The 22,674-nt window shown below is 44.2% G+C and overlaps 1 protein-coding gene across 1 annotated transcript in view; it reads left to right on the plus strand.

Annotated features, from left to right (window-relative positions):
- LOC140428610 (serine/threonine-protein kinase 3/4) overlaps positions 1-22,674 on the plus strand; it is a 178,461-nt gene that overhangs the window by 89,996 nt on the left and 65,791 nt on the right. The window contains exon 10 of the mRNA XM_072515268.1: positions 18,884-19,044. Within this exon, the coding sequence (XP_072371369.1) occupies positions 18,884-19,044 (161 nt within the window). The remainder of the gene's footprint in view (positions 1-18,883; positions 19,045-22,674) is intronic.

The following is a 22,674-nucleotide window of genomic DNA, read 5'->3' on the forward strand; positions in this document are numbered from 1 at the left end:
GACTCCACTTTAGTATCTGTAACGGGCACATTGGATTTCATCTTTGATGCAGGAAATCTGCCAGTGCTCAGTTAGTCACAGGGTGAACTGGGAATCGTGAGTTTGCACCTTATCTACGATTAATTGATTTCCAAACAAGCACGAGCTGACACTTTTAACATGCTATAAGTGATTGCTGCAGAAAAATGCTTGACATTTGATTAGCGATTCACCCCCTACCGCTCTAGCCTCCAACCTCTTTCACTCTCTGACGGGCGGCACAGTGGTTAGCACTGCTGCCTCACAGAGCCAGGGACTTGGGTTCAATTCCAACCTTGGGTGACTGTGTGGAGTTTGCACTTTCTCCCCGCATCTGCGTGGGTTTCCTCCGGATGCTCCGGTTTCCTCCTACAGTCCAAAGATGTGAAAGTTAGGTGGACTGGCCGTTCTAAAATTTCCCCTTGGTGTCTAAAGATGAACAGATTAGGTGGGGTTATGGGGTCACGGGGATAGGTCGGGGAAATGGGCTGAGATAGGGTGTTCTTCCAAAGGGCCAAATGGCCTCCTTCTGCACTGTAGTGATTCTATAACCCTGCTGTGACAACTTTTATCAATTCTGCTGCCCCTCTGAACTTTCCTCTCTCGATTTTATGCTGTAAGCACTCCAACCCCACATTCGCCATTCTGTCTATGACCTGAGAGTGCTGAAATCACGATGCATCCTAGTGGACTCCTGCTGGTTAGGTTGTTCCTTGTCAGGACTTCAAAGCTGCAAGTTGTAGAATAGATTCATTCAGCATAGAAGGAGACCATTCTTCCCGTTGTACCTGTTCTGGCTCATTGACAGAGCTGCCCAATTAGTTGCACTTGTCTGATTCTTTCTCCACTGCAAAATTTTAATTTTCAAGTATGTATCCAATTTCCTTTTGAAAGTTAAATCTGCTTCCGTTATTCTTTCAGACAGTGCCTTCTAGCTTATAGAACACAATGTCCATGCAGGACTGCTATTGGCAACTGTATATTGCCTTTATTTTTGAAACTATGGATCCTATCAGAGAATAACCTATTAATCAACAGGATTGAATTTGAAGTGTTTTTAATTCCCACTAAATGCGCTGAGTCCAGGACTGGAACCAACAGTGATACATTTGTGGTTGTGGTTTTCGGCCAACGATGAGAGGAGAGGGTGGAAATCAGTCACAGCTTCTGTGCCCAATTGCTACTTGGTGACCTTTGTCAGAGAGTACACTAGCAGCAGCAGGGTGGTGCAGTGGTTAGCACTGCTGCCTGAAGGCGCTGAGGACCCAGGTCGATCCTGGCCCTGGGTCACTGTCCGTATTGACTTTGCACATTCTCACCGTGTCTGCGTGGGTCTCCCCTCCACAACCCAAAGATGCGCAGGCTAGGTGAGTTGGCCATGTTAAATGGCCCCTTAATTGGAAAAAAAAAAGAATTGGGTACTCTAAATTTATATTTAAAAAAAGAAAGTACACTAGCGTGTGAGGGCAAAGACAGATTCATAGAATCAAAAAATATTCACAGCGCCAGCAACAGGCCTATCGGCCGAAGGTGGCCTGCTCCACCCTTCATCTCACCCTATCTGCATATCCTTCTCCTTCCCCGCGTGTTAATGGAGCTTTCCTCCAACTAATTTTACTCCCTGTGGTACCAGATGGCACATTCTCCCCACAAATTGGGTAAAGAGGCTTCTCCCGAATTCACTTTGGAATTCATGAATGGTTAACTAAAGTCCCTTCAGTTTTTTATCCTCCCACATGTGGACACGTCCCTTCCACAACTATCCTATCAAAACCCTCATTATTTTAAGGATCCCACAGTCTTCCCTCCCCTGCATTTGCAGTTTTTTGGTCCCTGACTAGCTAATATATTGAATGCAAGTTACTGAAAAAAATCTAGTTTGGCATCACTATGTGGCCAAATTGAGAATGTTGGCAGTTAGCACATGACAGAGTACCCAATTAATTATTTCCAAATAAGGAGGGTGGCACGTGGCGCAGTGGGTAGCACTGGGACTGCGGCGCTGAGGACCCGGGTTTGAATCCCGGCCCTGGGTCACTGTCCGTGTGGACAGGAAATGTGAAATCCCCCATCCCACAAAAAACAGTAGATGCTAGCTCAATAATTCTAAACACGAGGTTGATAGATGTTTTCCAGCCAAGGGTTTTAATGGATATAGAGCCAGGGTGGATAGATGGAGTTAAGATAAAGATCAGCCATTATTTTGCTGAATGTCAACAAGCCCGAGGAGACTGATAAAGAACATGAAGACTTGGATTTATATATTTCCCAATCGCAGGACATCCCAAAATGCTTTTACGCCACTTAAATGCTCTTAAAACGTCACCGTTGTTTTTAATGTAGGAAATGTGGCAACAAGTTTGCACATGGTATCTTGAGTTTGTGGTGTTGATTGAGATGAATATTGGCCAGGGCACAGCCGGTAATTCGGACAAAAGCAAAATATTGCAGATGCCGGAAACCTGGAAGAATAGCAGAAAATGCTGGAAGTACTTAACAGGTCTGGCAGCATCTCAGAAGAGGTAGCACAGTGGGTTAGCACTGTTGCTTCACAGCTCCAGGGTCCAAGGTTCTATTCCCAACTTGGGTCACTGTCTGTGTGGAGTTTGCACGTTCTCCCCGTGTCTGCGTGGGTTTCCTCCGGGTGCTCTGGTTTCCTCTCACAGTACAAAGATGTGCAGGTTAGGTGCATTGGCCATGATAAATTGCCCTTCATGTCCAAAAAAAGGTTAGGTTGGGTTATGGGGATAGGGTGCAGGTGTGGGCTTGGGTGGGGTGCTCTTTCCAAAAACCAGTGCATACTCGATGGACCGAATGGCCTCCTCCTGCATTGCAAATCCTATGATAATAATCAATGAGATACAGAGTTAACATTTCAGGTCAATAGCCCTTCATCAGGGGAATGTTAGAAATGTAACCGGTTTTGAACTTCTGGAAAAGAGGAGGTAGCAGGAAGGACAAACCGAAAGGTCTGTGATAGGACGAGGGCAGGAAAAGGCACCTTGGTGCAAAAGTCCAAGGAAGATGGGTATGTTAAAGAAATAGAAGCAAAAATAACTCCCTTGCTTTTCAGAAGAGTGCCATAAAATCTTCTGAGTACCCTTGAGACGACAAACCTCGGTTCAATGTCTTATCCATCAGAGGACGGTACTGCATTGTTCCCTCTGCTGCACCAGAGTATCGGCCTCGACTGCTGTACTCGAGCTGTGGAATGGAACTTGAACCCAACAACCTTCAAACTCAGAGGGAAGAATGCTGTGTCTGAGCCACAGCTGACGCTTAATGAATGGCCTACTCCTATGTTTCTACATTTACCTTCAATTGCCATTCATTTTGAAGTAATTGAATGCATGTAAAATGTGGGAGACATCTAAAAGATGTAATTAGGGGTTAAGGAGCCATATAAACACAAATCTTTTATCCTCGGTCTTTCCTAAGCGTGCCTCTGAGGCTGCAGTACGGAGTCATTATTTAAAAAACAGATTAGCCAGTTCAGTGATTTGCTAATTTGGAAATATATAAAAAATGCGACTTTCATCTGCACAATCTGAAGTTCTTCAGAAGCCTGTAATTAGTATTTTGCAGATGTTGTAGCAAGCACAGGCACTCACTTAATGAAGGTCATTAATGAACAAGATTATCTCTCTGTCACAGTTTTATACCAACTATAGATATTTGTCTTACTCCAAAGGCATCCGACGAGGACCAATTTTCAGCTTCAGAAACTCCATGGAAATTTATTCTGTCTAGCTTTTTTGGAATAGCTGTTTATAGGTCACTCATAATGTGCTTTGTCATCTATAGAGTACAATGTATCCATGATCTGAAAGCAATCCAAACTTCACCAAATGGCATGCAGCCATCATAAAAACCTGATTATTTACAGTGATTATTTGAGAGAACTTTATCAACTGAAGCAATATCTTTGTTTTTTTTTGAGAATGGATTACACTGTCGGGGGCAGCAGAAGGAGAATAGTGTGTGAAGAATAGCTCAACAAAGAAGGATAGATCTTTTCTTCACCTGTTGGTCACATTGTTTCAGTGCAATTATCAAACTGAATTCACCTGTACAGTTGTCCAGTTTATTGGCCAGTGAAGTCTGCTACTTTTCTCAACAGCTAAGCAATTGACTTTTCAGAATCCTGCACAAGCGTTTGCTATTGTGATCTCCGGACTGGATTTTTCCAACGCTCTCCTCGCTGGCCTCTCCTCTTCCACTTGCTAGCCACTTGAGCTCATACATAATGCTGTTGCCTGTGTTCCATCCAAGTTCCATTCACCCATCACCCTCTGATCACCTACGTACTTTTTTGAAATAGTGCCATGGAATTCTTTAGAGACCCTACCTGAGAGCACTGGTGGGGCCTTGGTTTAATGACTCATCCAAAAGACTACACCTTCAACAGTGCAGCACTCCCTCACGACTGCTGTGAAGTGTCAGCCTGGCTTTTTTGTACTCCGGTGCGTGGAGTGGGGCTTAAACCCATAACCTTCTGGTACAGAGACAAATGTGCTACCCATGAGCTGCAAAATGATCATCATAATCACCATATCATAAAATGCACTCATTTTGAAATTCATTCGTGTGTGAGTAAGTGAGAAAGAAAAAAAGCCAATCCAAGGTTTCTTTTTTAAAAATTTGTTCGCGAGTCGGTGGCAGTGGTTAGCATTGCTGCCTCACAGCACCAGGGACCCGGGTTCATTTTCGGCCTCGGGTGACTGTGTGGAGTTTGCACTATCTCCCCGTGCCTGTGAAGATTTCCTCCGGGTGCTCCGGTTTCCTTCCACAGTCCAAAAGATATGCCGATTAGGTGGGTTGGCTGTGCTAAATTGCCCCTTAAAGTCCAAAAGGTTAGGTTGGATTACGGGGATAGGGTGGGGATGTGGGCCTGGGTGGGGTGATGTTTCCAAGTGTTGGTGCAGACTCGATGGGCCAAAAGGCCACCACCTGCACTGTAGGGATTCTATGTGCCCATCACTGGTTAGGCCAACATTTATTATCCATCCCTGATTGTTCTCGATAAACTAGTGGTGAGCTGCCTACTTGAACAGCTGCCGTCCATGTGGCGTAGGTACACTCGCAGTGCTGTTAGGGAGATGTTCCAGGATCTTTGACCCAGCGACAGTGAAGAAACGGTGACATAGTTTGAAGTGGCTGTGGTGAGTGACTTTGGTGGTGTTTCCATGCATTTGCTGCCCTTGTCCTTGTGGGAAGATGCTGTTGAAGGAGACTCAGTGAGTTGCTGCAGTGCATCTTTACATGGTGCACACTGTTGCCACGGTGTGTTGGCAGTGAAGGGAGTGAATGTTGAAGGTGGTGGATGGGGTGCCGATCATGAGGTCTGCTTTGTCTTGGAAATGAACAGCCAGAATTGCAATTAAAATTTGAGTGCCAATCTTGACTCAGCACCTGGACACTCGCTTCTGAGTCACATAATCCAATTGGCACGCCCATGCAACAATGAGGTAGTGCTGTACCGTTGGAGGTATCATTTCTCAGATGATGTATTAAATCAATGTTCTATTTTCCCGCTCAGGTGTTCATAGATTTCATGTCATTCTTCAGTGTCTTGAGCACCATTTTAGCCGTCAACTAATGCCACCGAGGGAAACAGATTACCTGGTCATTTAACTCGTGACACATTACTGTCAGGATGTTTTCCTATATTTTATAGTGACTGCACTTCAATATAATTTCTTGGCTGTAGAAGCAGTTTGGGATGTCCCCAGGCCGCCTTTGCAAATGCAAGTTCTTTCGCCTAATAGAATTTGGTCTTCCAAATTTGCACTCGGGAGGGCATTTGGAGCTGAAAAGATGGTGCATTTTCCAATGCCACAAATTAATTTTCTGCGTGGTTCAGTGGAGGAGACCCCTTTTTTAAAAGATAGATGTGAGATTTTCCTCACTAACATCAGACGTTTGAGTGACTGTCCTTGGAAGAGTTAAGACTGTACATTAATGAGCTGCAGTTGTGCGAATTACACTCTGCCAAAAGACCCAAAAGCATAATGTGCAGTTACGTGCAGAGCTTTGGACCCCAGGAGCTAATTTATAATTAGGATATATAGTGCTCCTGACAGTAGACCCTTCAGTTCATTTGTTTCAGGGTTTTTATTTTTTTAATTCAATCTCGGGATGTGGCAAGATCGGTATTTGAGCAGCTGTTAGAGAGTTTTAATGATGACTTATTATTTGCTGTAGTTGTTGCATGCTGCATTTGCGGATTGCTTAGCCATTTCAGAAGGCAGCTGAGAGTCTAGCATGTAGGCTGGACTGGGTAAGGAGAGCGGGTTTGCTTCCCGCAAGGATATCCGTGAACCAGTGGGTTCTTTTTAATGACAATCCTCGTCATTGTGACCAAATCCGCTTGGTGAGTTTTGAACTCCCTTTCCCTGGATTGCAGTCCAACGTGACCGCGACAAGTTCAATTGGTTGCCTGCAGTATTGCGGAAACTTGGTTTGAGAAACAGGTGAAGCAAGCTGTTTTACACTTAAATGCAGCCGCAACACTAGTGGTACCGCCATTAAACAGATTGTTGCCGTTGAGCCAAAAAGGTGTACTGCCTGTCACACAAATGATATCAGTGTCGGTGTGATGCTAGATATGTAGGCCGTACCTCCCAAAGATTGGCACGTCATATCGAACTGTATGTCCCTTCCGCTGTTCAAAACGGCCAACCGGCCAGAGCCGCAGAATGCCCACAGCGCCTGGTCCGCCGGAAAAGTCACCTTTTAATCAGCACCTGCGAGGAGTTGCTCGGGCTCTTGACCAGAAAACACCTGGGCTAGTCTGAGAATGATCTGGAGATCCAGGATCTCCTTGACCCCCGCAAACGCAAGGCGCTCCTGAACTGGCAGCTCCACCAAAGCTCGAGTGAGAGCAATCCAGCCTGAAGGCCGAGGTGCAACAAATCCCGTGACCTGAAGAACCGCTGGTGGGTGGAAAGAGCGCAGGAGACTTGGCAACTCGCCAGCAACCACGATATGCACGGCTTTAATTCAAGCCATCTACTGACCGAGTACCCAGGGACCCACCCCATTGAGAGCCAAAAACCGAGAGGAGCTCAGAAAGTTGCGGACTCGGTTCCCACTGTAGAGCTTGAGCACAAGAATCAAAGTTGACACTGCAGTCCAGGTGAGCCCCTGGGAAATGGGGATGATTTCCCATACCTCGGGAGCCTCCTTTTGGTGCCAGCAGACATTGACGACGAAATCCAGCATCGACTCCAATGCACCAGTGCAGTCGTCGGACGCCTGAGGAGCAGTTGTGTTAGAAGACCCGCGACCTCAAGCTCAGCACCAAGCTCGTGGTCTACCGAGCAACCGTGGTCCCCACCCCCCTGTATACATCAGAAACCTGGACAATGTACAGCAGACACCTCAAATCCTTGGAGAGATATCATAATGCTGCCTCCGCAAATCCAGTGTCAGGATAGTCATACCGATATGAGCATCCTCTCCCAGGCCAATTTCCCCAGTATTGAAGCATTGGTCGTGCTCGACCAACTGCGATGAGTGGGCCACGTTGCCCGCTTGCCCGGCGCAAGTCTCCCAAAACAAGTGCACTACTCAGAGCTCCGCAATGGCAAGTGATCACTGGGAGGGCAGAGAAAACGCCTCAAGGATACCCTGAAATCCTCCCCATTGACACGAGGGAATCACTTGCCTTAGAACTCAAAATCTGGAGAAAACGCATCCGCAATGGTGCCAATCACCTCTAGCATCGTAGGGTGGAGAACGCAGAGGCTAAGCGTAAACAGAGGAAAGAACGCAGCATCCAGACCGCCCCACCCACTCACCTCATCAAGCACCACCTGCAAAACCTGTGGAGGAGTCTGAAGATCCAGGATCGGACTATTCAGCTACCACAGAACTCACCTCCCCGGAGTGGAAGCAATTAATCTTTGACGCTGATGGACTGTCCAAGAAGAAGAAATAACCACCAATCAGCTCTCCCCCTCAAAGGGGAAAGCCGCCGATAGTTATCCATGACTATGGCGACTTCGCTTTTACCCAGCAATTCAAAAAAAAGAACATTTATAGAACCTCTGGGTGATGTGCTGTGAAAGGAGAAATTATTTGTACTTCAGCTTTGAGTTTGTTCTTAATTTCACCAGCTCTCACGTACTTCAAATGCTCTGTGATGTTAATTTGCTTCTATTGCTCCGTGAAAGAAACCCGAACCGTGGGCAGCACGGTAGCACTGTGGCTTCACAGTGGCAGGGTCCCAGGTTCGATTCCCCGCTGGATCACTTGTCTGTGGGGAGTCTGCATGTTCTCCCCGTGTCTGCGTGGGTTTCCTCCGGCTGCTCCGGTTTCCTCCCACAACCCAAAGGCGTGCAGATTGGGTGGATTGGCCATGATAAATTGCCCTTAGTGACCAAAAAAGGTTAGGAGGGGTGATTGGGTTACGGGGATAGGGTGGAAGTGAGGGCTTAAGTGGGTTGGTGCAGACTCGATGGGCCGAATGGCCTCCTTCTGCACTATGTTCTATGTAAACGAAAAGTCGGGTTTTCGAGGTTAATAATGTTGTTCAAAGGGACAGAGGTTAGGGTGCTTTCTCAGTGGCCGATGATACTACCATCCATCGCAGTTCTTCATGAGCACAGTAAGAAGCCTTACAACACCAGGTTAAAGTCCAACAGGTTTGTTTCAAACACTAGCTTTCGGAGCGCTGCTCCTTCCTCAGGTGACACATGGCATTTCCACCAGAACATATCAATTTTCAAACTCTTTCATCTTTAAAACAATGACCTGTATTGTATTGTTGCTGCTATGTCATCGAAGAGCAATTGTGTTGCGATTTTCTTTTTGATGCATGTGTCCCAATTTATTTTCTTAGAATAGGTTTAATTGTAGCTAGCAGCGATGAAGGATGAGCGCATTTGTTAAAAATATCAACCAGTTTGAGGTGAGCGCCACTGAAGTTGCCAGTTATTGATGCTACTGTGTTTGTGTGTGGAAGGTTCAGTATTTCTGCTTTCAGAGGATTTTCTTTATACTGACGCTAGCGGACTGTTAAACCACACATGACAACAGTCAGAAATCGGGGAGATGCTTAACACAGAGAAAAAAGCAATGATTTGACAGCTTTGTGTCAAATGTTTGTGTGTAGATCACTTATTGTTTTTACAGAACTTTCAACCAGCACCTCCAGATTAACTGGCGTTTCATTTCTCTTTGTGTGCAGATGGGCTTTTGCATTTACATATTCTCCAATTCAAAGCTGGTCATTACATGTGACGCTTGTGATTTTTCAGAGCAGCTTGTTACTTCAATAGAAGTCGAGCTCCGATTAAGTTATGCGAGGTAGCTTCTTACTTCAGAGCCTTGTTTTCCAATAGTGCAATGAAGTGATAGCCCTGGATTTTATCCTGACAGCTTCCATTTATACAGCACTTTTACTATAGTGAAGTATCCCACCTTATCAAACAGAATTTTGCACATTCAGGCAGATGCTCAGAAGCTTCAGAAAAGAGGTAGGTTTTAAGGGAGGGCGGGGGCAGACTTGCATTTATTTAGCACCCTTCATGACCGCAAGATGTGCCAAAGTGTTTCACAAGGAACAGTGCACTTTTGAAGTGTAGCCACTGTTCTAATGGAGGAAACACAGCAGCGAATTTGCACACCGCAAACTCCCATAAAACAGCAATGTGGTGATGACCAGATTGTCTGTTTTTGTAGTATTGACTGTGGAATGAATATTGGCTAAGAGACCAGGGAGAACTCGCCTGTTCTTTGAAATAGTGTTGAGGATCTTTACATCCATCTGGGTGGACAGACAAGGCCTTGATTTAATGTCTCATTGAAAAGATGGCACATCCAAGAGTGCAGCACTTCAGTATTGTGCTGGAATGCCAACTTTGATTCTTGTGCTCAAGCCCTGCAGTGGGAATCGAGTCCACAACTTTCTGACTGAGACGAGACTGCTACCACTAAGCCATGGCTGACGGGCCTTAAAGAAGGAAGGAAAGGCTTTGGGAGGGAGTTTGAAAACTCAGGGCTTCACCAAAGTTGATGATGCCCAATAGGCTGGAGTTGGAGGAGCTAGGGGAGGGGGATACACAGGCAGGGAGGTCAAGGTTTTAGAAGGATTTGAAAACCAGGCTGAAAATCTATTAAAGAATTTGAGATGCTGTTCAACCAGGAGCGAACTGCAGGGCAGCAAGTGTCAGGACAATATGTGAACGGGACTTGGGGTGTCTTAAGATACGGGCAGTAGAGTTTTGAGTGGACTCACCTTACGGAGAATGGAATGCGGAAGGCCGACCTGGAGTGCTTTGGAATGGTCAAGACTAGAGTGTTTGAGCAGATGAGCTGAGGCAGGGTTTTGGAGGTTGAAGTTGATGGACGTGGATATTTGAGCAGAAGCTCATCTACGGGCCAGATATGCACCAAAGTTGTGAACAGTCTTATTCAGCCTTGTGGCCAAGGAGAAGGATGGAATCTGTGAAATTGGACTCAAGCACACAGACGTCAGACTCAGTCTTTTGTTGAGTTCGGGAGGACCAAGGTCAACAGATTTTGTGTTTACCCCTTTTATGCTGGAAGAGACACTAATTATTTTAAACACTCTGATATGTCGAATCAGATCACTGGATGAGAAAGTGCAGAAGGAAATGATTCTGCCCATTGTGCTTATGCCAGTAATTCTAGTTTTCAAATGTAAGGGAGCTCTCATTTCTACAGCAGCAGCTGTGCAGAGTAATGATCATGAAAATTTATATCCAAATTTAAGTCATTGCCATTAGGGTCATTGAAATGAAACACCTTTATTCTTCATACAGATGTTACAACTAATCATTAATATGTGAAAAGAGGATGGGTAAGCCTTCTTGTTCTGTAATGTGTCTGAATTACTTGGTTCAGAAGACTTACCATTTTCACATTAGATTTACACCATTTAAAATACTTGCAGATTTCAAAGTTGCTGTATGAAGATTGCGTGCAATTGCATGATTTAGAATCGCAAATATAATTATTGACATTTTGAAAGGCTTTGCCTATCGCACAATCCTGTATTTTCTTTTAAAGCTACCTTATGTAAGGAGCCCCCCTTTTTTTTTCCAAGCCTAATTTTACTTAAACTATTTCTTGGTAGAAAGATAATGGTTTTTATGTAATTATTCTTCAGAATGTGGGCATCACTAGCAACGCTGCTATTTTCTGTCCATGCCTGGTAGCTCAGGCATATTGAGGGGCCTCTTACTTGGATCCCTGCAAAAGCAGTTGTGCTACAACTAAGTGGGTTGCCGAGTCACTTCAGAGTCAGCAACTTTAGTGTGAGACAGGTAAGCAGAAAGAGCGACTGTGCATTTGTCTGTCAATTTATGCAACCTCAGGTTGTCCCAAGGTGCTCTATGGCCAATTAAATGCTTTTGGAGTGCAGTCCATGTTCTGATGTGGAAAACCCAGCAGCCACTTTGCACAGTTCACTGGTAAGTATAGTGGGTGGACTTTCCGTAAAGGTCACTTTTACTCATACTAGCTTTTTATTTCCAGAATTTTTAGTGGCTAAACTGAATTTACTGCCCGAGTTGGTTGTGGAGGCAGAGACCCTAAACTCTCTTTCAAAAATACCTCGGTCTGCACCTTCAGTGCTGTGAGCTACAGGGCTATGGACTGGCTGCAGGGAGGTAGGATTAGAAAGGGCATCTGGGTGGCCTCGGGCTGGCACAGACCAGATGGGCTAAATGGCCTCCTTCTGTGTTGTAACTTTTCTATGGTTTCTATGAAGGGGTTCAAAATTGGACCATTAGTGGAGAAACATGGGTTGGTGTCCTGATTAATATTTATCCCTCAACCCAACATCACCAAAACAGATTTTCTGGTCATTATCACTTTGTCTGTGGGAGCTTGCTGTGCACAAATTGGCCACCACATTTCTTCGATTGTAACAGTGTCCACTGTTAGGAAATAGTGTTTTTGGATTTGTGTGTTAGGAGTAACGTATGGCTTTAAGTTTTAGTTTCACTTTTTTAAAACTACTGTAAGCCTGTGGTTTGTTTAGATGTCTGCATTTTTATTAGGGTTTTACAACTCGAAAGTAAACACAGGATACAAAAAAAACTGGGCTGTTGCGCAGCAACCAGGGCCCAGGTAGAAGAAATGTTTTGAGGTCAGTTCGAACAAGGTGAGCCAGAACGAAGCAGCATTCCACAGATGCTGCCGGAACAGGCATGACGATACGCAGGTTCAGAGTGCAAGTCCCAGGAAATAAAGAACCGAAAGATCCAGAAACCAGAGAATGGGACAGAAGAAAGTTCCAGGAAGAACGTGAAGTCAAGGAACAAGGACATGGATTGAAAACCGGTTCTGTTCAGTGAAGTTAAGAGCGAGGAGCAGAGAGAGGCTCCGAGTTAAAAAGCAAAGCAGGGCAGCACGGTGGTGCAGTGGTTAGCACTGCTTTCTCATGGCGCCGGGGTCCCGGGTTTGATCCCGACCTTGGGTCGCTGTCCGTGTGGAGGTTGCACATTCTCCCCGTGTTTGTGTGGGTTTCGCCCCACAACCCAAAGATGTGCAGGCTAGGTGAATTGGCCACGCTAAATTGCCCTTTAATTGGAAAAAATGAATTGAGTACTCTTTTTAAAATAAAAAAGCAAAGCAGACAGATAGTGAAGTGAACTTGCGAGAAACCAGAATTTCAAGGTGCCCAGAAGGTTGACTCTTTCGGGCCTGTGGAGCAGCGGTGTTCTGTTGGCATGGCTGGGTATCAGAGAGAGTGTGTGGAAGGTGAAACCTGAATGCATGTGGCATTACACAGGAGGAACATCAAAAGGAAAGGTTGAAACCCTGGAGGTGGACCTTTGTTGAAGAAATCCAAGAGAAAGTGTTGTTCGGGGGAGGATACCCTGGCTTGTTTTCTGAGTGGAGATTGGAAACACTTTTGTGAAAGACAGATTTCTCGTGAGATCAGTTGGCTCACATTGTGACAAGCGGCTGGGGAGTTGATGAGAAGTCTGTAGAAATTCCTTTGGATGGCATCTGCCACTTGGTTTCAGAATCTGGTGTGGGGTGTCTGATCACATTTTGCCGAATGATTTACATGGACTGTGTACTGACAGAATATTAGAGTATAAGTAACTTGTTATCCTTACAAAACTGTATATATCTGTAAAGGCACAGTGGCGTGAAGGAGTAGGGTATTATAATACGTCTTGTTCATTAAACGTTTTATTCTTTTGTTTAAGATCATCAGCTGACTCCTGTGACTCTGTTCAGTAGCTACCATCCATCTATCTAAACAAAAAACAAATGTTATGATCTGTCAAGCCTTGTTCCACTCTGCGATCTGACTTGTCCAGTAGTAACATCAGCTGTGATCGTAACACTACATTTCCAAAGTACTTAATTGGCTGTAAAGTTTCTTGGGATGTCCTGAGGTCATGAACAGTGCTACATAAATGCAAGCCTTCTACTCTCCTAAGCACCTTGTATTTAGTCAGACTGTTACATTATGTATTATGTACAAATCAATAAGACATCGCTGCTCCATAGCATTTTATGATGGTAAAACCATTTTCTCACTTTAGCAAGTGTTGAAGAGCAGATGTAACACCGAGCTTTATATTGGACGCAGTGCTGGAGAGTGGGTGCCTTCCATTTTCCTGGCAACATGTTTTTGCACACTCTCTACAAGCTGTATCTCTCTCTGAAAGTGTGGATTCCAAACTGTGGACGCATACTCCGAGATGTGGGTGTACCAGCTGCTTTGAGAGTTTAAGATAAATACTAACTCCGACTCAAAAAGGATGCATTCAGTGCTCATAGAACACTTTCTGCTCACTGTACTGCTTGAGCCACATAATCGGTAAACTTCAGATTACTTGCGACAATCACAGCCAAATCCTTTTCAGTGGTTGCATGTGCTAAAGGCTGGCCATCGATATGATACTGTGAATTATGGTTATTGTGGCCAAAGTGGAAAACCAAACACTTGGCCACGTTAAAAATAAGTTGCCACTGCTTGATCAACTGCACTGTACAAGAGAATTCACCCTGGAGAAGTGTAATTGTGAGCCCTGGATTATTTTTCTTAACTTTCAAGTAAATTTTAATGTCATCTGCATGTTTCAAAACTGTACCCTGCTGAATCTGCCCATCAATGTCACTAATACAAGCCACAAGTAAAAGGGTTACACACTTCCTCGAGGGACTCCAGAAATCATGTGTTGGATTTGATAATTGTCCATTACCACTGACCATTTCCACATGGTCCAACAAGTGTGGCACAGTAGTTATCACTGCTGCATCACAGCGCTAGGGACCCGCATCCGATTCTGACCTCTGATGACTGTATGGACTTTGCATGTTCTCCCTGTGTTTGTGTGGGTTTCCTCCAGGACTCTGGCTTCTTCCCACTGTCCAAAGATGTGCAGGTTGGTGGATTGGCCATTCTAAATTTCCACTTGTGTCTAAAAGGTTAGGTGGGGTCACCGGGGGGGGGGGGGGGGGGGGGGGGGGGGGGGGTAGGTAGGGTATGGACATGGGCCTAGGTAGGTTGCAGGGTTGGTGCAGATTCGATGGGCCGAATGGCCTCTTTCTGCACTCTGGTGATTCCTGATTCTATGAAAAATGATTTTATCCACTGCTAAAGGCTGCCTTTAATTCTCCAATGCAGATAACATATTCAATAACCTGAATTAAAGGCTTTTGAAAAATGTAAATATGTTAAACCACATCATTATCTTCTGACACTATAGCAGTTACACAAGGAATGAACCCAAAAGGATTGCCCCCAGTAAGATCACGCTCCTCCCAAAATGTCCAGATGGTCTCTGCAACACAAGATTCCATTAATTTTCCAATGCGGCAAATCAAACTGACCAGCCGATGGTTCTCAATGTCCTTTCTGCTCCCTTTAACAAAAATAGGTACGAGAGCAGCTTTCCATTATTTTGGTGTTTCTCCATCGTCCAAACAACATTTAGGAGAGCAGATGCAATAAAAAAAATAACTTGAGTATCTTATCTAGTCCAGGAGTGTCAGAATTCTTGAATCGCCTTTGTTGAAGACCATGAAGTTTATGGTCGGCAGTTGGTCAGCTGTACATAGAGAAGCAACCGAGGCTTAATCTAAATCTTCAACAGTGCAAACTGTTGAATACAATTTCACTGAATTTCGGAGCACACTGGGGATTATCAGTGACTCTCCCAGATACTGGATTAAGCCGTGGGCCAGTAAGGTGTTTAACATTCTGGTTGGATTTGACATGGTTCCGGAATGAAATTGTGCGTTCAAAATTCAGCACTGCTTATCACACAGCAGATTTGAAATTGTTATTAGATCTGTTACGATTAATACATTTTTCTTCTGTCCTGAGCACTCTGGAAGTCAACTCGGCTGCCCGCCACTGTGTCTTTGCTTCTTGTACTTGCTCTGATTTCCACTTCACTGTAGTCTTGTACAGCTCAGAATGCTCTCTTGATGATGAAACTCAAAGTGGGAAGGACAGAATCTATAATAGCGCAAACGTACAAATTAGGCCATTCAGCCCGATGAACCTGCTGCATCATTTGCTAAGAACAGGGCGTCGTTTAATGTTCCATTGCACCTGGCTAAAATTCCAGTGGGGAAAACGTCCGTAGTGTGCGGCCGCTTGTTGGATTTGACTGAAATCCAAGTGTTGATGCTGCCAGGATGGGCAGTTAGTTGTTATTTATTTTGCAAGATTTAGCTTACAGTAGTTATCTTGCGATGAGTTGTTAGATTTAGTCGATGCACCAGGCTTCCAAATTGGTTTACCACTCACTGCAAAAAAAGCTGCTCTGTCAAATTTATTATCATACTTACTTGTTGGCCCACTCATCTCAATTCTGATGCCATTAAGACGTAATACTCAATTTTCACAATGAACGCAATTATCTCACCAAGCGAGATATTGACTTTTTAATAAACTATAATTTTCTCTATTGTAATATTTTCTACTTTACTAGATTGATTGCTGTAACCCCTGTATCTTCCTCAATGTAATATTCCCCTTCTGTAGCTGAGATCAAGATGGTTGAGGCATAGAATTTTGTTTCCTGTAGCTGTGCATCTGCACCAAGGCAGGCTCATACTTGCTTTAACCCTTTCCTTCCTCTTTGATATAATTTATGGAAAGTTTTGGGATCCAAATTAATTTGCTGATCTTTAAGAGGTGGGTTCCAGAAACATATATATATATATATATATATATATATATATATTATATAGAGAGAGAGAGAGTCAAAGATGCAATACGATAGTTTGAATGCGAGTCTTTGCAGGTAATTAAGTCTACAGGTCCAGGCGGAGCAACTGGAGAAAGGGATAATCGCAGGTTAAAGAGGTGTGAATTGTCTCAAGCCAGGACAGTTGGTAGGATTTCGCAAGCCCAGGCCAGATGGTGGGGGTTGAATGTAATGCAACATGAATCCAAGGCCCCGGTTGAGGCCGTACTCGTGTGCGGAATATGAGTATATTTTAAATGCCATTGTTCCCACTTTGTTTATCTTGTGCGCCACGATAACTTCTCTGTCTCTCTCAAGCTTTTACTCAGTGGTCCAGTGATTGGTTTTCCACCATTTTATGTAGGGTCGCCAACTCTGGTTAGTTGTTTTCATCACATGACCTCCAAGAGCCACGCCTCCTCATTCCTGCCATTGGTCAACTCACCCATCCATGCTTGTGATGTCATGCCTTCTCGAACCAGTTGAAGCAGACTCACTGTTATCCAATTCAATCATTCTTAACCGTTAAGTCAAACAATCTTTTCTCCGTCCCCAATATTTTATTATTAGTAGGTGGAAGGATTAGACAAAGGGAACCCCGTTGATGTGCATTTCTAATGTGCGATAATTGTTTAGACGCCTCTTTCTTCCCGCCTCCCCCCCCTTTCTGAATGTGGCTCGATGAGCTGGTCGTAAGTAAAAATGGATAAGGGTGATGTTTTGGCCTGCTTAAGCTCAATGGTTCAGAATAAAACTCCCATTCCCGTTAAAAATTATTTTTCCAACCATTGCGTGATCCAGCTGTCAACTTTTTTTTGCCCCAGAATTAACCTGGTAGTCCATTCCATGTGGTGATTGCTTCTCACATGAAGAACCACTGAAATTTGCGATTAGCTCTTTCAAAGTATCAGCACAGGAAGTATGGGCCAAATTGCCGCCATCTATAAGCCAGAGCGCTTGGCACGAGGCTGCTGCCTTTAGTTGATCGGGCTTTGCATTGGAAGCACGGCAAAGTTCTTTAAACGAGCTGGCTTAATCGCACACCATAACTTCAAAAGACCAGACTAAGACTGCAGGAGCTTTTAATTTTATTTATGTTGAACTGTGTGAGGAGGCAGACAGAAGCACCAAGGAAATTTATGCACATAAAGAATTGATGATGCCCTAGGGCTGCCATCATTGAATATCAAATAATTCTCTTGTTTCTTCAGGATGAAAATGTATGCTTTGGACACATTTCCCATTCCTGACCAAATTTGAATATTTGCCCTTCTGCAAGTGTGTCTGTTGTGCTTTTATATCGGTGAAGAAAATGAATAGCAAGATATTCCTACGCTGGTTCTGATTATCCCTGCATGTTGCAAGGTTTTATTCACATTTATTCTGAGATATAAAAGACTGCATTTTTCCAATTTTCTTGTTCTGAGCGATTTCGGAGAGCGATATAATATGGCAATTGCAATAGAAAATTCAAATTACCGATAGCCCCTCTTAATTCAAATTGTTGGATAACTCCAGTTTAAAAAAAAAAGTATTTAGAATCACCAGGAGTAGCTTGTGAACCGTGGCTGTCGATCGAGGGGGCATGGGTCCAACCCAATAAACAGTAGCAACTTGTATTTGTTTAGCACCTTTAATATTAGAAAGGAGCATTGAAAAGCAGAATTTGCCACCAAGCCACCAGAGGCTATAATGAGACAGATGGTCAAAAGCTTGGTCATTGAAGTAAGTGTTAAATTGCATCTTGAAGGAGGAATGAAAGGTAGAGAGAGATTTATGGAACGAGATAGTGCTTAGAATCCAGGCAACTGAAGGCATGGACCCCAATAATGGAAGAAATTAAAATTAGGAATGTTCAAAAGAATTTGATGAGTACACATATATGTCTGTTTAATATGTAAGCTTTTTCACTTAAATGTGGTTGACATACGGAATGATGTTGAGTATTGCTGTGGAAGCTTTTGTCTTGGACTCATCAGAACGTTTGCAAGAATACCAATAGTAAAGGGAACAACAAGTTATACTACATGAGAAGAGTGTGTTGATTGGTTGGCAAGTAGTCCCTGGTTGCTAGAGGTGTTGTCAGATAGAATTTTCCAGGGAACAGTTAACTGCCAAAACTTTGTTCATATTCAATGCTAATGTAATGTAAACCCACACAGACACGGGGAGAATGTGCAAACTCTACGCAGACAGTCACCCAACGCTGGAATTGAACCTGGATCCCTGGCGCTGTGAAGCAGCAGTGCTAACCCCTCGAAGGGCTGAATTGCCACCTCCTATTTTCTATGTATGTATCTCTGTAATAAAGTGTCTGAAAGAGCAGGTGTTCACATACTCAATCCCATGTTTTTATGAGGTTCTAGCTCCGTAAAAATGGGATCCATCTTTTAACTGTTATTTTGATCATGGATTTCAAACAACATTTGTTCAACTTTCTCCTCCCCCCCCGGCTCCCTTTGAGAGAGAGCCTCTTCCCGCAACACCCTTGAGACAGAGAGAGCAAGCCTACCAGCAGAAAATGCAGGGAGTAATCAGTCTCTGGATGCCCTGCTAACTGTCTGGCCATGTTGATGTGCACTTCAACTTGGGTATTGAACCTTCGTAAGCCCATGGTGAGCAACCTATGCAGCTCTTAACTCTACCCATTTTCTCTTTTACCGAAACAGGGAATGAGGAGACCATACAACAAAGTAAACCATCCTTCCTGGAGTACTTTGAACAGAAGGAGAAAGAGAACCAGGCGAACAGCCACAGTAATCGGAACGCACAAGCACTTCAGAACTCTTCCGATAACTGGAAAGTACCGCAGGATGGTGACTTTGAATTCGTAAGTAATGCAAAGATTGGATTTCGTTAATTCTGACAAAGGAATAGTGGGGAAAAATTTCATTTTCCCACCTCAGATGTTTGTACTCTTGCCCCTGTTTTGAGGGTTTAAGGCTCATGTGGGGAGCCTGGACTGACAGTGCGGAAGGATGTTACAAGTTACAGAGGGACATAGATAAGCTGCAGCGCTGGGCTGAGAGGTGGCAAATGGAGTTTAATGCAGAAAAGTGTGAGGTGATTCATTTTGGAAGGAATAACAGGAAGACAGAGTACTGGGCTAATGGTAAGATTCTTGGCAGTGTGGATGAGCAGAGAGATCTCGGTGTCCATGTACATAGATCCCTGAAAGTTGCCACCCAGGTTGAGAGGGTTGTTAAGAGGGTGTACGGTGTGTTAGCTTTTATTGGTAGAGGGATTGGGTTTCGGAGCCATGAGGTCATGTTGCAGCTGTACAAAACTCTGGTGCGGCCGCATTTGAAGTATTGCGTGCAATTCTGGTCGCCGCATTATAGGAAGGATGCGGAAGCATTGGAAAGGGTGCTGAGGAGATTTACCAGAATGTTGCCTGGTATGGAGGAAAGATCTTATGAGGAAAGGCTGAGGGACCTGAGGCTGTTTTCATTAGAGAGAAGAAGGTTAAGAGGTGACTTAATTGAGGCATACAAGATGATCAGAGGATTGGATAGGGTGGACAGTGAGAGCCTTTTTCCACGGATGGTGATGGCTAGCACGAGGGGACATAGCTTTAGATTGACGGGAGATAGATATAAGACAGATGTCAGAGGTAGGTTCTTTACTCAGAGAGTAGTAAGGGTGTGGAATGCCCTGCCTGCAACAGTAGTGGACTCGCCAACACTAAGGACATTCAAATGGTCATTGGATAGACATATGGACGATAAGGGAATAGTGTAGATGGGCTTTAGAGTGGTTTCACAGGTCGGCGCAACATCGAGGGCCGAAGGGCCTGTACTGCGCTGTAATGTTCTATTGTAGTGATCAGGGAGTGCTGTGTTGATCCGATTGTCATTCAAATGAGAAACTTGAATTAGTGCCTTGTTACCCAATGAGGCAATGTTAAAGACCACATAACAGCAACTGATAAAGGACAGGGCTTTATCCCAGTGCTCTGGCTAACATTATCCCTCAACTCATGGTCCCAATTAAAAATTTTTTTTAAAAAATCATAATGCTCTTTGTGAGACATTGCTATTGTACAAAAAGTTTTTCTGTGCATTTGGGCATTGGTGTTGTAATGAGGGGCGTTTTGAACGCCATCTATATTTTGTTTAGTTCTGTGCCCCAAGCACACTGCTTCCTTACACAAGTGTACAGGAAGAATTTCAAGTTATTTTGATTGGTGATTTTTTTAAATAACTTTTTATTCTCCCGCTCTTTAATCCACAAGCTGTGATGCAATGAGGTTACCAGGCTTCCTTGCAGTGACTTTGTACAAATTACGAGCAGTGGTTTAAAATAACAGGAGGAAACATTTGCTTCAAAATCCTATCTCTGGCTATCTGCTGGAGGCAGAAGTTTGTAAATATTTAAGCTTTCTGTGATTTGCTAAGTTTCAGACGTTCGCAGGAGTTTACGCAGGATTTACAGCAAATAAAATGGGCCTTTTGGCCCAACTGGTTTGTGAATCGTAGATGCGCTGGTGTGCATGCGACACACAAGCCTCAACCTTATCACCACACCCTCCTATTACTTTCTCCCTTATAAAGAAGATAAAGACAGAGTCAGAAATAGAAGGTGGCCTTGCAACACTCCCACCCCCAAGAGAGCTCCGCCATTCAATAAAATCATCTCTCCCACCTCAACTATGCCTTCTCGCACTATCCCCATATCTTAGTGTCAAAAACTCAATCAATCTCAGTCTGGAATGTACCAATTGAACATCCACAGAGGGATAGACCATTCCCCCAACAGTACACTTATCCAGTCCCCCCACCCCCCTTCTGGCTGGGCAGCTGGTTTGTGATGCAGAGCAAGGCCAATAGAGCGTTTGTTCAATTCCCGTACCGGCTGAGATTATTCATGGAAGCGCCGCCTGCGCAACCTGGCCTCTCGCCTGAGGTCTGCTGTTCCTCAGGTCAAATGACCACCAGTCAGCTCTCCCCCTCAAATAGGAAAGCGGCCTATGGTCACCTGGGACTATGGCGACATTTACATTACAGCCTATCAGTGATATGTGGGTCTACATGCAAAGTGAAACCGATGGACAAATCAGATGAGGGAGTGCTTGCACCTTTTTGACATGTTTGGAAAATCATATGCTTTGATGTTTTCTAACAAGTTAGAAGCAATAATGTAGTGGCTATGTTCTAAGACTAGTAATCCAGGGGGTTAGTGTACATAGCAGCTGGGGAATTTAAATTCAGCGAATTAAATAAATCAGGTAGTATTAGCATTATTGAGTTTCAACAATGTCCTTTGGGACAGAAGTCTGCTCTTCATCCGCAGTGTGGCCTACGTGTGACTCCAGACCTGCTGCAATGTGGTTAACCCTTAAACCACCCTGTGAACTGACCGAAGAGGCCACTCTATTGTCAAGAGCAATTGGAGCAAGACAACAAAAGTTGGTCTTGCCAGTGAATCCCAAATCCCACGAATGAATAAAATAAAACACGCTGCAGCACATTCCCATACATGTAACGTAGACCAAGTCTTTCGTTCCTTTGAAAAGTGCACATAAATTTACATCTTTATTATTTGTTATAGGTTTTCCTGTAAATAAATGTCATTTTCCCTTTTAAAAAAAAAAAAGGCTTTGAATATTTTTAGCCGTTTTGCAGAACGCAAAGGAAGCTTGTTGGTTTGATCTCTGCCTGATTAGCCTTCCAGAAGGTCAGCATATTCTTCTGTATTGTCACTGGTTGTAGTGAAAGATTGCACGCTTTTCAGCATTAGAACGCTCAATAAATGCTAAGGCTGTTATTATGTCTGACTGTTATTATGTCTGACTTCTGCCACGGTTCCTATGAGATGGTTTGGAGGCTAAAAGTAGCATTCTGGGTTAGTGAGCCGAGATGCCTGCAACAGAGCAGAGATGAACAGGACACCGAAATGCCCAATAGAATATCAGATTTTTTAAAGTTCTTTTGTGATGGGAACGTCACTGGCAAGGCCAACATGTCCTGCTCATAGGCGATGGTATTGTCACTGGGCTAGTATTCCAGAGACCTAGGGTAATGATTTGGGGACCCAGGTTCGAATCCCACCACGGCAGGCAGTGGAATTTAAACTCAAAACATTTGGAATGAAAACTCTAATGATGACCATGAAGCCATTGTCGTAAAAACACATCTGGTTCACTAATGTCCTTTTCGGAAGGAAACCTGCCATCCTTACCTGGTCTGACCTACACGTGAATTCAGACCCACAGCAAGGTTGACACTTAAATGCCCTCTGAAGTGGCCGAGCAAGCCACTCAGTTGTAATCAACCGCTACAGAAAGAATGAAACCAGACGGACCACCCTGCATCGACCCATGAACCGGAAACGACAACCGCCAATCCAGCCCTGTCAACCTTGCAAAGTTCTCCTTACTAACATCTGGGGGCTTGTGCCATAGTTGGGCGAGCTGTCTCACAGACTAGTCAAGCAACAGCCTGACATAGTCATACTCACG

The sequence above is a fragment of the Scyliorhinus torazame genome, chromosome 8 (genome assembly GCF_047496885.1).
Source record: "Scyliorhinus torazame isolate Kashiwa2021f chromosome 8, sScyTor2.1, whole genome shotgun sequence".
In the NCBI taxonomy this organism is placed as follows: domain Eukaryota; kingdom Metazoa; phylum Chordata; class Chondrichthyes; order Carcharhiniformes; family Scyliorhinidae; genus Scyliorhinus; species Scyliorhinus torazame.